The sequence below is a fragment of the Procambarus clarkii genome, chromosome 5, assembly GCF_040958095.1.
Source record: "Procambarus clarkii isolate CNS0578487 chromosome 5, FALCON_Pclarkii_2.0, whole genome shotgun sequence".
In the NCBI taxonomy this organism is placed as follows: Eukaryota; Metazoa; Arthropoda; class Malacostraca; order Decapoda; family Cambaridae; genus Procambarus; species Procambarus clarkii.
Window position 1 is genome coordinate 4,637,384 of NC_091154.1, and position 16,019 is coordinate 4,653,402.

Genomic DNA, 16,019 nt, shown 5'->3' on the forward strand with positions numbered 1-16,019 from the left:
ATATAGATACCACCCGTGACAGGAAAAAACATGCATTTTTGAAAAACGGTGCCATCTCTTGCACATATAGCAACATGCACACTATACTAAATGTCACAAATTACATTTCAATATTTCCGATTGCATTGATCAATTTTATTTTCATGGATTTCGATTTATTTTATTTTTTTATTGATTTATTTTTGTGACATTGTGTTGGAACTGAGCTGTGTTGTTTACCATACCGTTCATTTCTTAAGTATAAGTATAGATGCCACACCTGTGGCAAATAAAATTATGCTTTTCTTGAAAAACAGCGCCATCTGATGCATGTAAGAGCAACACACATGCTATACTAAATATGTTACAATTCCATTTCAATGTTTCTGATTGCACTGATAAATTGAATTTTCATAGATTTTTATTTATTTTAATTTTTATTTAATTATTTTGTGTGAATTGTGTTGGAATTGAGCTGTGTTGTTTACCATACTGTTCATTTCGTGAGTAGTTTATTTTGTTATTTTTTCGTGTTTTCATTTCATTTTTTAACTGTTCTTATTTCAGTGATAGGAACATCAGATCACTTGATGTTCCCAATTTTCTGATGAGAACATCAGACCATTTGGGAAGGCATCGGACGAGGGAGTGGGGATGACGAGGGGACGGAAGTGAGGAATGGTGGAACTGTTTGAACGAATTCTGCTGCGAGTCGTGTGTAATCCGTTTCTCATTCATAAACAGGGTTTGGTGGGTGTATGGAATCACTTCTGGGTCTTTGTTTGGAGGACGGGCTGATTATCAACTGTTCTACAGGTTCCTGAGCCCAAGTCTTCAATGCAAATTGTAGCTAAAAATGGTTTGTTGTAACAGTGAGTCGAGTATTGATTAACCCTTACACTGCTAAGCATAAGGGACCCCAGGGAGCAAAAAATATTTGAATTGTGTAAAAATTACTTAATGTTAAACAAATCTCCAACTTATTGGCTTTAGCGTCGTGAAACTAGTCAAAATATTTTCAGAAATTTATTTGACAAATTTGTTTAAAAACGTTTTGTTGACAAGGAGAACAGCTATTAATTGGAACCGATGGATAATGCAGTAATAGAGAGATGCAAGCACTTGTCTGAAGCACAAAGAATAGTAGTAAGAAGTATCCACAAAGTGGATATGCAGCAGATGCCTTTATAGCATTGCTGAGTAATACATAATAATGAGAATGTTGTTATGCTCTATTTTGTTACATATCATATAAATACATTGCCCAATGTTTATATCTGTTACTTTCAGCAATGTACAAAAAAATTCACAAAAAAAATATGCCTTTGTTTATTATCTGATTTTGTTGTAACCTCTACATCCCGCAGAGTGCATATTTGTCCCTGTGTGAAGATAGGATGACATTTGTCAACAAATATGTAGGTCGCAACTCGCAGAATTTGGGACTGAATTATTTTGGGGCTGATCTTTTCACAGATTTTAAACTATTTTATTTGTCTCTTAAGTTGTTTTGATGATTAGGGACCAGATTAGGGCTTTTTCACTTACATAAATATTCCCTAAATACTGTATATGCCATAAATCATAATTATCCCTGTATTTTTTTAGGGGGGGGGGGTATTTTTTCTTGACCATTTCAACATGTATTGACCTACAACTTTCACATATTTCAGTACGAATACCAAACAATGTTTTAAAACACACAAGTCAGTTAATGAATTAAAGCTACCTTATTCATTGTGAGTAACTTCAAATTCAATTATCTCTAAAACAAGATTTTAGACTTTCAACCATGTAAAAAATCCAGTTACTGACTGATTGTCACCATTTTTACATATAGTGAGCACAGCTGTCTGTTCTTAGAATCCTGTACAATGGATGTTTCAGGAATCCTAAACGTTTGGAGTTATAGTTTTTTTCATATTTCAAATGTCATAAAGACAATTTTTTTTTTACAATAATTTATATGATAACCTATATTCTCAACTTAAGAAAATGAAGATCATTTGCTATTCCAAGAGCATAATAACACCAAATGAACAAGTGGCGATATTTAATATTTTTGCAGCCGATTTGAAAATCTGCAATTTTCAATATTCACTTTAATAATTATTTTTAATTTTCTTTTTTTTTTTTCTAGTTATGTTGGTGATCATTTAGACAAAGTTGGAGCATTTGCTTAGTAGATTATGCACAAAACATTTGAAGGCGTTTCAGCAAATTTTACAAACTGAGTGATACGCCCTGTTGTATATACTGTACAGTGGTACCTCGGTTTAAGAGTTTAATCCGTTCCTGGAGACGGCTTGTATTCCGAAAACTCGTAATGCGAAGCTAATTTCCCCATAAGAAATAATGGGAAATGAATTAATCCGTTCCTGACTACCTTCAAGGTAAGGTACCTAAAAACCTCACTTCAAACTAAATTTTATGCCTAATTCATCTGAATAAACCTACAAAACTATGTTCAAGTTACTTACCCTTGCTGATGAATGCTGTAGGCGTATGGAAGATGTGAGGAGGGGGGAGGAGGAGAGGTGTTACTATTTGGAAGGGGAGTCCCCTTCCATTATAACATCAGGCAGTGAGGACTTCACTGGTGTGCACACTCTGGCACATTTTGCCTGCATACCACTAGGACTTGCTTGTGGCTCACTGCTTGCTTGTCTTGCTAACAATCTGTCTAAAGACACTTATTTTTCCCTACATTTTAACACTTGTCTGTAGTAAGACATCAGATTGTTATTTTAAAGGTCAATGCAACGGCCTGCTACAGCTTTATCTTGGTGAGTTTTTTCAACAAAACTTTGCAGTTCTTCCCATACTTCTACACTTATTTTCTTAATCAAGAAGGGACATCCTCTACTGCCTCTACTCACAGCTATTTTCATAGGTTGAGCCTTACCAATGACTTTCTTGAGACCCATGGCAAGATATATGACAACAACTTTTATGCTCAAATGAACAAAAAACTGTAAATCCTTGTGAAGAATTCAGGAGGGATAGTCACTGGGCGCAAGACACTGGTAAACTGAGGTGCGATCGTCGTGCCACCACGCGCTAGTCTGCCTGTACGCTTATCAACACCCTCGTGTTCTGAGGCAAATTTTCCGAGCAAATTCTGCTTATATCCCGAAAAACTCGTATACAGGGACACTCATATTCCGAGGTACCACTGTATATGCTTTGCGTAGTTTAAGGGTTAACGCTTACTGGAAGAAACTTTGCTGCCTGCTACGGAACCTACCCAGAGGGCATTTTTGATGGAATTAACGTGGCCAGCTTATACAATGAGTACAACAATTTACCATGTTTATAAAAATATGAGCGAGAAGAGAAAAAAAACCACGTTAAACCCACAAAAAAAGTCCACTGGTTACAGAATAGCAGTGACACCTGACCTTATTTATTGCCATAGAAAGTAGAGAAAGGCGACACCCAACCATACCAACAAACATCCCCAACACAGGATTTAGAACAACAACATTTTAATTTAGTATATTTACTGACAGATGAAGGAAGTCAAAACACTACAAAATTTATGATGTCTAAAAATGTAAATGAGATGGAGAATATAATAACCTTAAAACATACATGGAGATCAAATTACAAGTATCTATGAAAAAATATATAAAGATTTGTTATCTGTTAAATAAGAAATTACTAACCTTTTAAGTGAGATGAACATGAAAATCTGCGTGTGCTGTACATTAGACGTGTGTAGTACGTAGAACACCAGTAAATCTGGGTGCTGTACCTTGGACACCAGTAAATCTGGGTGCTGTACGTTGAACACCAGTAAATCTGGGTGCTGTACGTTGGACACCAGTAAATCTGGGTGCTGTACGTTGAACACCAGTAAATCTGGGTGCTGTACGTTGAACACCAGTAAATCTGGGTGCTGTACGTTGAACACCAGTAAATCTGGGTGCTGTACGTTGAACACCAGTAAATCTGGGTGCTGTACCTTGGACACCAGTAAACCTGCGTGCTGTACGTTGGACACCAGTGACTGTGGGAGCTGTACGTAGAGCAATGTTGGACACCAGTACCTATGGGTACTGTACATTCGACACCAGTATCTGGGACCCGATATAATCCATGATTATATCATATAATCCATTACCTAAAGGTAATGTTTCAGAAAATTCAAATATCCCAGAATCCTTAACATCATGTTGGACTTTACTAATGCTGCTGATGCATGAAAACTTCACAAATTGGTGTACAGTATATCTTGCCACACTGGAAGTGGCATTGCGCATGCATCACAAAACCAGACATTCCCACTTTTGAACACTGCTATGGATCATCTTTCCACGAGTGACATCCATAAACCAATTATGAGAGACGTTACACTCTATGATCAATTTTAAACGAAATGGTTGAAGAAAATTACAATATAAATAAAATTTAAACATTTAAATGTGTACGGCTCCTGGTACTGTAGTGTTAACACTATCTCTCTCTTTGGGCACCAATCATGTCCATTTTTTTTTCTCTCGAGTCCTAGCCGTGGACAGGACTCGCGTCCACTACAAAAATATTTGTATAAAATTATTTTTTTATCCGGTCGACCTCGGGATAGTTTAAAAATAAGGCGCCTTTAGAATGTGCACAATTTGATACCAAAATGAAAGATGTAACACGAAACTTGATGTCAGAACACTTGAAAGATTATAAATATGTTTTTGGGTCTAAATTTTATACTTTAAAATATTTGTTAAAATTCTATTTATTGTGCTATTATTATGGGACTAGTTTTAAAATGCGCGTCTTTATATTGCGAACAATTTGATACCAAAACAAGCGATGTAACGTGAAAATTGATGTCAGAACACTGGAAAGATATAAATAATTGTGATGATGAGCGTCCAAAATTAAAATATTTGTTAAAATTCCAGTTATTGCTCTGTTATTATGAGACTAGTTTTAAAATGTGCGCTTTTATATTGCGAACAATTTGATACCAAAATGAGCGATGTAACATGAAAATTGATGTTATCAAACTGAACGAGTATACACATTAGGTTGTGGTGTGCAAATTGGTGCTCGTTCACCGGTAATTTTAGGCTTGCTCGCCAGGCTTTTGGACATTATATGCATATACATCTGCAGGGAATTTAATTGCGAATACAATGATACCAAAACGAACGACGTAGCACAAGAATTAAGGTGAGAAAACTGAAACGAGTATACCTGTACACATTTAGGTGTCGCCACATGCTCGCCCGTACCACTAGCCCCATGACATCAAAGTCTGCAGCGCTCACGTGGCGCTCGCGATAGTGTTAATGTGCCTTTGTACATTTAAACAAGACCCAGCAGTGTAAGTCAGTGGTTGTTAGGGCTCCCACAAATCATTATTATTATTATTTTACTATTATTATTTTTCATGATTTGGAACCCTGAATTATATATTCAGCCTGACTCCATTATCTCAATTAGCCACTTAAAATCTTGCCAACAGACTATAATCAACACTAATCAGGATAAAAGATTTTTAAATATTATTATTAGTTGATTATTGTTCATTATTATTTCTTGCTACTCATTCCTTCACTCTACAATGGGGGGTTAGGGAGCGGAAGATTAAAAACCTCAGCAAACTGCTGTGCGTGTTTGAACTTGACGTGTCTGATGACCGGGTCCTTCCTCGATGCTCGATAGGGGCAGAATGGACACTGGAATGGCTTTTCTCCCGTATGAATCAGCAAATGACGATCTCTCTTGTAGCGGTCCGTGAAGAGTCGAAAGCAGTGTGGACACTGATGACTGTCCATGTTTGATTTCCAAGTGCTGGGAAGATCCTGCAATGGTAAGAGCTGTGAATAGTACAGGTGGTGAATGTACTGTATGTACAATAACAGTAACATTAGCACACGTGAGATAACACCAAACCTCATGCTTCCAGATACTGCAATATTACATGAAGCCCTCTCTATTTTTCCCATACATCAACTTGCCATGAAGCTGTATTATATTACCTCTACTGAAGTACTTTAGTCAATATTTATCTGACCATTAAAAATATAACTGAAAAATAATGATAAATAATAATAATAGTATGGCTTGAAGACTGCATCAACAAATACATTTTTCACTCAAAGTAATACAAGATAATTCTTTGTTGATCTAGAAATCGATTATATTTGCTTTTTAATCTACAAAAGTATTCCTCAGTTAAAGGTTACTAAGAAATACTTACTGTACTTGTGTCAGCTACTGTGTTGAGCTACCAAATATGTCCACCAAATTTAATATATTGTACAGTAAGAACCTTAACGATAAAACACTTGTCTGAGACCTGTTCACTTACAGATGTAACGCCATAGAAATTATTTCCCGCGTTCATTTCTAAACAATATGTAGTGAATCTTAATGTTATCAACTCTGTATACCGATCAGAGATGGCTCTCCCAAGTCTGTACCTATATGAAATGGAGCAAATTTTGCATCGAATGGTGTGCGTGTTAGGCTTACAAAATGTACCATTTATGAAGACAAATGTAAACAAATACCTGTAGTGTAAATACTGTAATGTCTTGTAAATCTATATGTATAAAATATAAAGTGTGTGTGTGTAGAAAGTAGTAGGCCAGACACTTGGAGTTAGCCTAATTCAACTTGACAATATGACACACACGGGAGGTATGGGAGTGTGTCATAGGGCAGTCAAGGTCAACCCCATTGCCACCCTTTAAGAAATATTACCATCTATAGCAACTCCTTACAATTTTCATGAAGTCTGACTTTGAGGATTTGTTCTCTTAAGAGTTTTTTACAGTGTTCCAATGCTTCATACTACTTTAGGGAGAGGGGAGAGGGAGGATACTAGGGGAGAAAGATGGAGAAGGGAGACAGGAGGATGAGAGGGAGGATACTAGGGGGTAGGGGGAGAAAGGTGGAGAAGGGAGACAGGAGGATGAGAGGGAGGATACTAGGGGGTAGGGGGAGAAAGGTGGAGAAGGGAGACAGGAGGATGAGAGAGAGAGACCTGGCACACCATTTAACATTTAAACAACCAAAAACTGCTTCCTCTTCCTTCTGTTGGTAGAGAGGAGGGAACAACATGCATAAAGGGATTGTTGTATTTGGAGTAACTTTTTTTTTTTTCTTGTTTATGTTCTGTATATTCTGGACTAACCCCAACCCCCTTCACAAATGAAAGCAGGAAATGGGGGTGTAATATATTTTAAATTAAATTTTTGATGACTTTCTCCAATTATGTACTCATTATTTTACGAGAGTATGTAGTGTCTGAGATAACAATGTCCTTGATTAGTTCCTCATTGTCTGAGATCAGATCAAGTGCACTTTTGTCCCTAGTTGGCTACTGTTATTTGTTGGTAGAGTACACACACACATGCAACAATTTGTACGGAGATCTCTGACTTGTGTTCAATTATCTCTGGGTTGATTATGTTGCAATGTTATTGTTTGTTATCTTCTATCTTCAACTGGATACACTCAAGTCTCCAAGAAACATATCTGACACAGCATTTTATATATTTTGAGACAACAATCTATTTTTGAAATTCTAACCATTGTATCTGGAGGTTTGTACTGTGTTGATAATGAGGTTTTCTTTTCTACTTTAATTCCAAGTATATCCACCACCTCATTTGTGGAGTTTAAGAGTTGTGAGCACACAAGGTCCACCTTAATATACAGACCAGCTCCATACTGGGAGCCGGTCGGCCGAGCTGACAGCAAGCTGGACTTGTGATCCCGTGGTCCCAGGTTCGATCCCAGGCGCCGGCGAGAAACAATGGGCAACGTTTCTTTTACCCTATGCCCCTGTTACCTAGCAGTAAAATAGGTACCTGCGTGTTAGTCAGCTGTCACGGGCTGCTTCCTGGGGATGGAGGCCTGGTCGAGGACCGGGCCGCGGGGACACTAAAGCCCCGAAATCATCTCAAGATAATCTCCCTGCCTATGAAATGACGACTGTTGGTTGGCTGCTCACAGTGCAATGATTGTTGGTTCCTTGCTCATGGTGTGCAGATTGACTCCCAACCCACTGACACTGAGTCACCACTGTCACAGTGACACTGATCCTCAGACCCCCCCCCCCCCCCGCCCCTTTCATAGTACAGTATACAGGTTGTCTTTCGTACCAATCCTATGATAATGACCTTGCCCAACACCATTGCTATTATTTAATTGTTCAAGTACATATTAGAATCTGTATATCATTCAAGATCAAGATATACTGTACATTTAAAACATGTAGAGTAACGCCTCATGTATGAGGTTGGAAGATTATGTTACATTTTGTGCGTGTTGCCACGACTCCTCCTTGACGCTAGGCTACTAGTCTGCACACTCACACACATTAGGGCAACCCGTTCTCGCACTTTCTTATAGTCAATATTGGCTTATTTAATAAGTGCATATGTGACATACTAATTGATTGTGAATATTTTAAGTTTATCTTGAAAAGCTTCATAGAAAACACCGACCTCACCTAACCTTCTTAGTATGTTAAGATAAGCATCTTATTGCTTCTTATTTGCAATTATTACTTAACCTATCAACAGTTTAGGTTAAGTAATAATTGTAATTAAGAAGCAATAAGATGCTTATCTTAACATACTAAGAAGGTTAGGTGAGGTCGGTGTTTTCTATGAAGCTTTTCAAGGCAAACTTAAAATATTCACAATCAATTAGTATGTCACATATGCACTTATTAAATAAGCCAATATTGATTATAAGCAAGTGCGAGAACGGGTTGCATTAGGGATACTGGCCTGCAAACATGGTGGGCAGTAGTTGTAAATTTATTTAATTTTGCATTTGCTCGTTGGATGTTATTAGTGAGATGTAAAACTAACTTGGAGTATATATATACAATAAATATAAAATAGAATACTCTTTATTATAAACAAACTGTAAACATATTACACCTTGGCTATGTGCACAAATGTTTCCTATACACATATAGCTTTATATTATATCAAAAGAAAATAAATAGATGCTACAACTGCAATCATTTCTCATTCATTTGTCAAATAGTGTAAAGTTAATGATGCGTGAGCAAGATCCACACCCCAACCACCTCTATCCAGCACCTGGTCCAGCCTCTCCCATCCACTTGTCACCTCACAAAAATGATGCACTAAACTGTCCAAACCTAACCTAACCGAGGACCCACAAATAAAAAACAGGACACCCCATCAACTTTGTGAGCCGTTATGATTTATAGTAGAACATATTTGGGAGGTGTAGGGTTATAAGTCAAACTGCACCGAACAGTACTACTGGAGAGGACAGGTTGCCTGGTCAGCCGTCTCGACATGGGTTCCCACATTGGCTATAAACACAATATAGAACCATCTCACAAGTCGAGCCTGGCCTCAACCCGGGCTTGGGGAGTAGAAGAACTCCCAGAACCCCATCAACCAGGTATCAACCAGGTAACAATCACGCGGCATCTCCAGATGCACTATACCTAAGTATTATTTCCAAGCCATTAAATACTACTAAATCAAGAACGAGGTCTTGTCAATAACCCGTAAATATCACAAGAACTATATACAGTATATACAGAGTAACTTCGGGTGTGTTCCAGCACACGTCTCCACTCCAACACTACTCCTACAGTGACTCGTCAACACCAACGCAACATTCCATCACCTGTATTCCAGTGCCACCGAGAGGTATCTTAACATCATCATCATCATCATCACCATCATCATTCCTTTATTCTAGCTAACCGCTACCAAGTGGACACCAGAGGTGATGTCCTAAGCTGCTATAGCTTTTCTATAAATATAGCACAACCTATGAACGTGGCTCAAAACTACCTCCAGTACCACTACAGTACCTCTAGTACCACTATAGTACCTCCAGTACCACTACAGTACCTCTAGTACCACTACAGTACCTCCAGTACCACTACAGTACCTCTAGTACCACTACAGTACCTCCAGTACCACTACAGTACCTCCAGGAGGACTTTAGAAAAGGTGTGCTCTTGTGTCCTTTGTGACGATAATCTCCTTCAAGAGATTGAGCCTGCTCTTCCCTCCAAAATACGTCGCTACAAATCTATAAAACTAATATGGAAGAAATATCCAACAACGACAACAACATCTCCAAGGTTTGCCAGAGAGCAAAACGTATGCAGCCAGGAACACCTGCTCCACCTCGAACCACCAAACTACCTGTCTTGTCGCCTGCTCCTCGCTGATTGGCTGCGGGTCCAGCTGCAACTGCACTCCACCCACCATACTACTTGATGTCTGGGGCCGCCACGACCTCAGTCCTCAGAATATCCCGTGCTTTCGACAAGTTAACACGTCTCGTTGGTAGACTAAGCCCCAGGCTTACGTGTACTAAGAGAAGTGATAGCTTGAAGCCAATATTCCTGCACCTATTTACTTTGTTTGCCATACACTTGTTATTTGCTCACTTGTCTTAACGTAACTTTTCATTTTGCCATTTGATTATTCTTATTACTTTGATTTGATTGATTTTATTATACGAATTTGTATGTCCATTTTATTCATGTTTTGCTTTCTTTAACGTAATTAAAATTTCATTGTTAAAATTTACTTGTGTTTTGTGTGTCTTCTCCTTACCTTACCACAGACGAAGTTCCAGAATTTTCTATTTTTTTTTCTATATGTGACGAGGCCATACCCCTAGCTTTTGAACAGCCGAACACCAACGCGTTACCGTCACACCTTGTAACAGTAATGAAGAGTTCCCCCTGCAATGCATCGTATTGGCTTAGAACTTTCTCCTCACAGGAGCTGAGACAGGAGAAACTGGCTGTACCCAACACAGGATAAACCACCTGATAGGTGAAACTGGCTGTACCCAACACAGGATAAACCACCTGACAGATGAAACTGGCTGTACCCAACACAGGATAAACCACCTGACAGATGAAACTGGCTGTACCCAACACAGGATAAACCACCTGACAGGTGAAACTGGCAGTACCCAACACAGGATAAACCACCTGACAGGTGAAACTGGCAGTACCCAACACAGGATAAACCACCTGACAGGTGAAACTGGCAGTACCCAACACAGGATAAACCACCTGACAGGTGAAACTGGCGGTACCCAACACAGGATAAACCACCTGACAGGTGAAACTGGCAGTACCCAACACAGGATAAACCACCTGACAGGTGAAACTGGCAGTACCCAACACAGGATAAACCACCTGACAGGTGAAACTGGCTGTACCCAACACAGGATAAACCACCTGACAGGTGAAACTGGCGGTACCCAACACAGGATAAAAGACATCATAGAGGACACAACAGGCTAGGAGGAGGAAGCCCCTCCAATTCTCCACAGGAAAATCAAAGTTGACTATTATAAAATAATGATAAAAGCAAGCTTAATAAACTATTAAATACATCCAGTGTCAACCACAATTTAAAATCTTAACAAAGAATAACAATTATATACAAGACAACAAAATATAAATGATTTTTAGTAGTCTTGAGGAGTCATTTTGAGGAGTGGCTGAGTCTTGTGGGGTCACGGTGCCACCGACGACCTCGGTACACTAAGAGCTTTGGTAATGCTGATTCCGGTGACCCAAATCTCCAAATAATCCAAATGAAGGCGATGAGTCACAATAACGTGGCTGAAGTATGTTGACCAGACCACACACTAGAAATTGAAGGGACGACGACGTTTCGGTCTGCTTCCAACACTAGTAGCACTGTACTATGCCTTCCCTTCATATCTGAACTGAAAACTTTTACCAATACCTTTCGTCCTCTTGACATTAAACTCGCCTTTCGACAAACTAACACACTTCGTAGCAATCTAGTTCACACTGCTCCTCCTGCTTCTAATGCTGCTGGTGTCTACTCTATTTCCTGTTCATCTTGTCCTCTCCAATACTTTGGCGAAACTGGCCGTACACTGAATGACAGACTTAAAGAACACAAGAGAAGTGTTAAGTCTGCAGACACTAACAGTGCTCTCTTCTGCCATGTGAGGGATTCTAATCATCCCATTGATTGGTCTTCCTCCAAAATAATCTTTCCTGCCTCTACTCTACACAGACGCCGTCTTGTAGAATCGGCTCTTATAAACAATGTACCCAACATGAACTTGAGTCCTGGCTTTGTTGCTGTGGACTCTTCCCTTTCACAGTATATACTCAAATGCTCTAATCTTTCTAACAAACGTGACTTAACATAAGCTTTCCCCCTTCCATTTCTTTCTTTCTCTTTCCCTTTCTTTCTCTCTTCTCCCTTTTTCTGTTCATTGTCTTCTACGCTCCCTTGCTTTCCTCTTCTTATTCCTATTACTATCTCCTTCGGTGGTTATAATAGGAGCTGCCTCGTATGGGCCAATAGGCCTGCTGCAGTTCTCATTACTATCCCCTACACCTGACTTTCCTCCTCAGCTCTCTCTTGCCTATTTAATGCCTGTCCCTACCTGTCCTCATCACAATCGACTTGAGAATGGTCCAGGACGGACCGAAACGTCGTCGTCCCTTTAATTTCTAGTGTGTGGTCTGGTCAATCCAAATGAATACACTTTAAATTTTGTATATTTTTTTCGACCATTTAGCCCAAAAATAGTTTGTGCAATTATAAAAACTACTGTAGAGTATATGAATTTAAAGTATAAGTAATTTTTGGACTATGTACAAAAAATAAATGTAATATACAGTACAGTACTTATACTCTTTGCAAATTTTGAGAATTGTACAATTGTGTGGTGGAAGGGTAACCAGGTTTGAGAAAGAGTGTGCAAGGGTTTAATACTGCACACAGTGTGATGGGAAGATGAAGGCGCATAATTTACCCCAAATGTTATTACATACAGCGTGTGAGAGGGAAGTAAGTAAGCAAGTACTGTAATTATCAAAAAGAAGGCACCAAACCGGGAAGGCTATGTAGCACCATCAAATGTGTTGGATAATCAGTGGGCGCTAAATATCACCAAGAATGCCAATACGAGAACAGAAACGCATAAGGCGAACAATATCAAAAGTATCCGAGTCACCAAGAATACTATTGAGAGACAAGCGACTGCAGGGGACGGTCGGAAAACAAGACACACGCTCGTCCTGGAAGTCAGGACATTCAACAAGGATATGCACGACCGTAAGAGGGACAATGCAATTTGGACAATAAAGAGCAGGGCGGCGCTCCAACAAGTGACCATGAGTTAAACGGTATGGCCAATACGCAACCTCGCCAGAGCCGTTTCCCATCGCCGTTTACGGTGGCAGGAGGACGGCCACGAGGACACACAACTTTTAAGAGAACGTAGTTTGTTACCAGTAACAGACGACCAAGAAGCCTGCCAATGGGTAAGGATGGAGGAATGGTTAACCGGGTAAAAGTCGGAATATGGAATACCTTTACGAGAGATGGGACAAGAGCGGACAGCCTCCCTGGTGGAAGCATCCGCATGCTCATTTAAAGACACCAATATGGCTGGGAACCCAACAAAACTCAACCGACTTAAATTTACTGTGAACAAGAAACGGCCAATGGTGGATCTCGACAACTACTGGATGAACCGGATTAAAGGACCCGAGAGCCATGAGGGCACTACGAGAGTCAACAACTACAAAGGAAGATTGGCAACAAAAGAGCATAGAGAAAAGCATAAAGCTCCGCTGTGAAGATGCTAGTCTCCGGAGGTAAGCGACACATATAAATGTGATCAGGAAAAACAACAGAGTAGCCAACACTGTCCGCAGACTAAAGTATGTCCGCTCTAAAGTATGCGCTGCCTCTCACACGCTGTAATAACATTTGGAGTGAACTACACTCATCATATCTCTATCACAACAATCATATGCCACTGTACATTTACTTGCAAGTTTTCACTGCCTCTGTGGGAAGTGTTGGAGTCGTAGCCTCCAAAGCTCACTAAAATGCATTAACTTTATCAGTCTAGAGTTCGAAAAATAAGTTGAATTTTGTTACCATCCTGAACAATGAATCATTATTAAAAACATTAAAATAAAGATAATTACAGAAGGGTTATTTTATATATTTTTTATATCTGTTAATTTACTTCTCTATTCAGTTATAAATTTATTAACAAATAATAATCAGTTATCTAACCAATAGGAACCTCTTACGTAAAGTATATGTAGATGCCAGGTCAAAGCATTGAATATATCGCTCTTACATCCTTAACACTCCACTCACCTACACCATATCCATCCCTATTACATCCAACAATACATTAGGTACTTTAACTTCTTACTCTACAGTATATCCACCAATACAGTAGGTAGTGTATTATTATACTGTACCAATAACCATAACCACGCTGGGTACAACAGACTTACTGTACTCTTGAATACTTCCCACAGTTCAATAGGCTTATTATGTTTCCGAGCATCACCCCAAATACTCGTTCCATTCACCTTAGCTGTATGGGCCTCCAACCGTGGACCCCGGGTCTAGAGAACCAGGCCAATGGTCGAGAACCGGGCCGCGGGGACGCTAAGCCCCGAAATCATCTCGAGGTAACCCACGCGTGTGAGGCCGACGCTCTATGGACCGGACTATGAGTAGTCTTAAAAACCCTTAAGTGTATCACTACAATACACTTGGCCTATCCAACTTCACTGTTTTCCTAGCAGCACCACACACCATCTGCTTCACTGTACCCCCCCCCCCAGAACAATAGGCCTAACCCTTTACTAGGTACCCCCTATATAACACAACACCTGCTTTACTGTATCCATCCCCCTCTACTACATAGCTTAGATCATCTGTCATGTCTACTCTCCATTATACAATAGATCAACTGTTGTACATCTCTACACTGCACAATAGATCAATTGCTGTACTTTTCTACACTGTACAATAGATCAAATGCTGTACATTTCCACTGTACAATAGATCAACTGCTTTCAGTTCTCAATAGTACAATATTAGTTTCTCATAGCACAATAGGCCTATTGTTTTCCTCAGACTTAGAGTACATTAGATATACTGTACTGGGGTACTGAACTGTGTCTGGCTCAATACAATAGGCCTACTATACTGGCTTTCTCAGCCCATTTGTACATGCTACCTCAAAGTAAAGCAATGATACTTTACTCAAACCTTTACTTTCGTGCCATGGTAAAGCATACTAAAGGCATGAACTTGGGGCAGTGTTTCTGTAGGTGTCTTGTGGGTTCACTGTGACACAGTACAGTAAGAGGTATACTGATATGAGTAAAGGCAGGAATTTCATTCGTGTTGTGGTGGCGGTGACAGGTGAGATACCCCATGGTCAGCAATCATGGGAACTTGCATTACTCCTGGGTTATGCAACGAGGACAAAGGGTCAATGGAAGCCATAAGCAAGCCTCCCGCTTGCTGCTGCTGCGGCTGCTGCTGTTGCTGTAGGTGCGGGTTATGGAGCTTCATGTGTCTGGAGACGTGGTATTTGTATGCAGACCGGTAGTCGCAGGTCGGACACTCATAGGGTTTCTCGCCGGTGTGAGTGCGAAGGTGACGTTTGAGGATTGATTGGAACATGAAGGACTGGGGACAGTACGGGCAATGGTGGTGAGCGATGGCCTCCCTCGATAAGAAGCCCCCCGGACCAGCGCCATTTGCCGCCTAGAATGAGAACAGCAAACTGTCAGATATCGTGGGGCCACCACACCACCTCCTCCAACCCTGCTCCTACTGCTGCTTCTACCACCTACTCTTCAACCCTTTCTGCTACTAACAACTAGTTCTTCCCAAAGCTATATCATTCCAAATATGTGTGTGTGTGTGTGTGTGTGTGTATGTATAAGAGGTGTGTTTGCCAACACAGTAATCACTTCTCTATACATGAGGGTTGAGCTTCAGCCCCTGGGTCCTGCCTCTACCTTCACTTGACAAGGTCAACGTCTTCCCTAAACCTCTGACCTTCTACTTTTGAATAAAAATAAAATATAAAATAATAATTTGAAAATAAATTAAGAAATATAGTATGCAAATGAATTATCAAATCCCAAGTAGCAAAATGAGTATAGAAATGAATAGTTGGATCCCAAGTAAGTAAGTAATTATCAAAAGAAGGCACCAAGCCAGGACGTCTTC

At 39.8% G+C, this 16,019-nt stretch overlaps 1 protein-coding gene across 8 annotated transcripts in view; it reads right to left on the reverse strand.

Moving 5' to 3' along the window:
- Positions 1–3,465: 3,465 nt before the first annotated feature.
- Positions 3,466–16,019, reverse strand: part of LOC123764887 (protein tramtrack, beta isoform) — an 89,266-nt gene continuing 76,712 nt past the window's right edge. For 2 of the 8 annotated variants that reach the window (XM_069338704.1, XM_045753101.2), the window contains exon 5: positions 3,466–5,789. In XM_069338704.1, coding sequence (XP_069194805.1) covers positions 5,544–5,789 — 246 coding nt within the window. In that variant the 3' untranslated portion in view covers positions 3,466–5,543. Of the gene's footprint in view, positions 5,790–8,841; positions 9,966–10,670; positions 15,549–16,019 lie in introns of those variants that run through there. The other 6 variants (XR_011231000.1, XR_011230999.1, XR_011231005.1 and 3 more) reach the window with 6 other exon arrangements.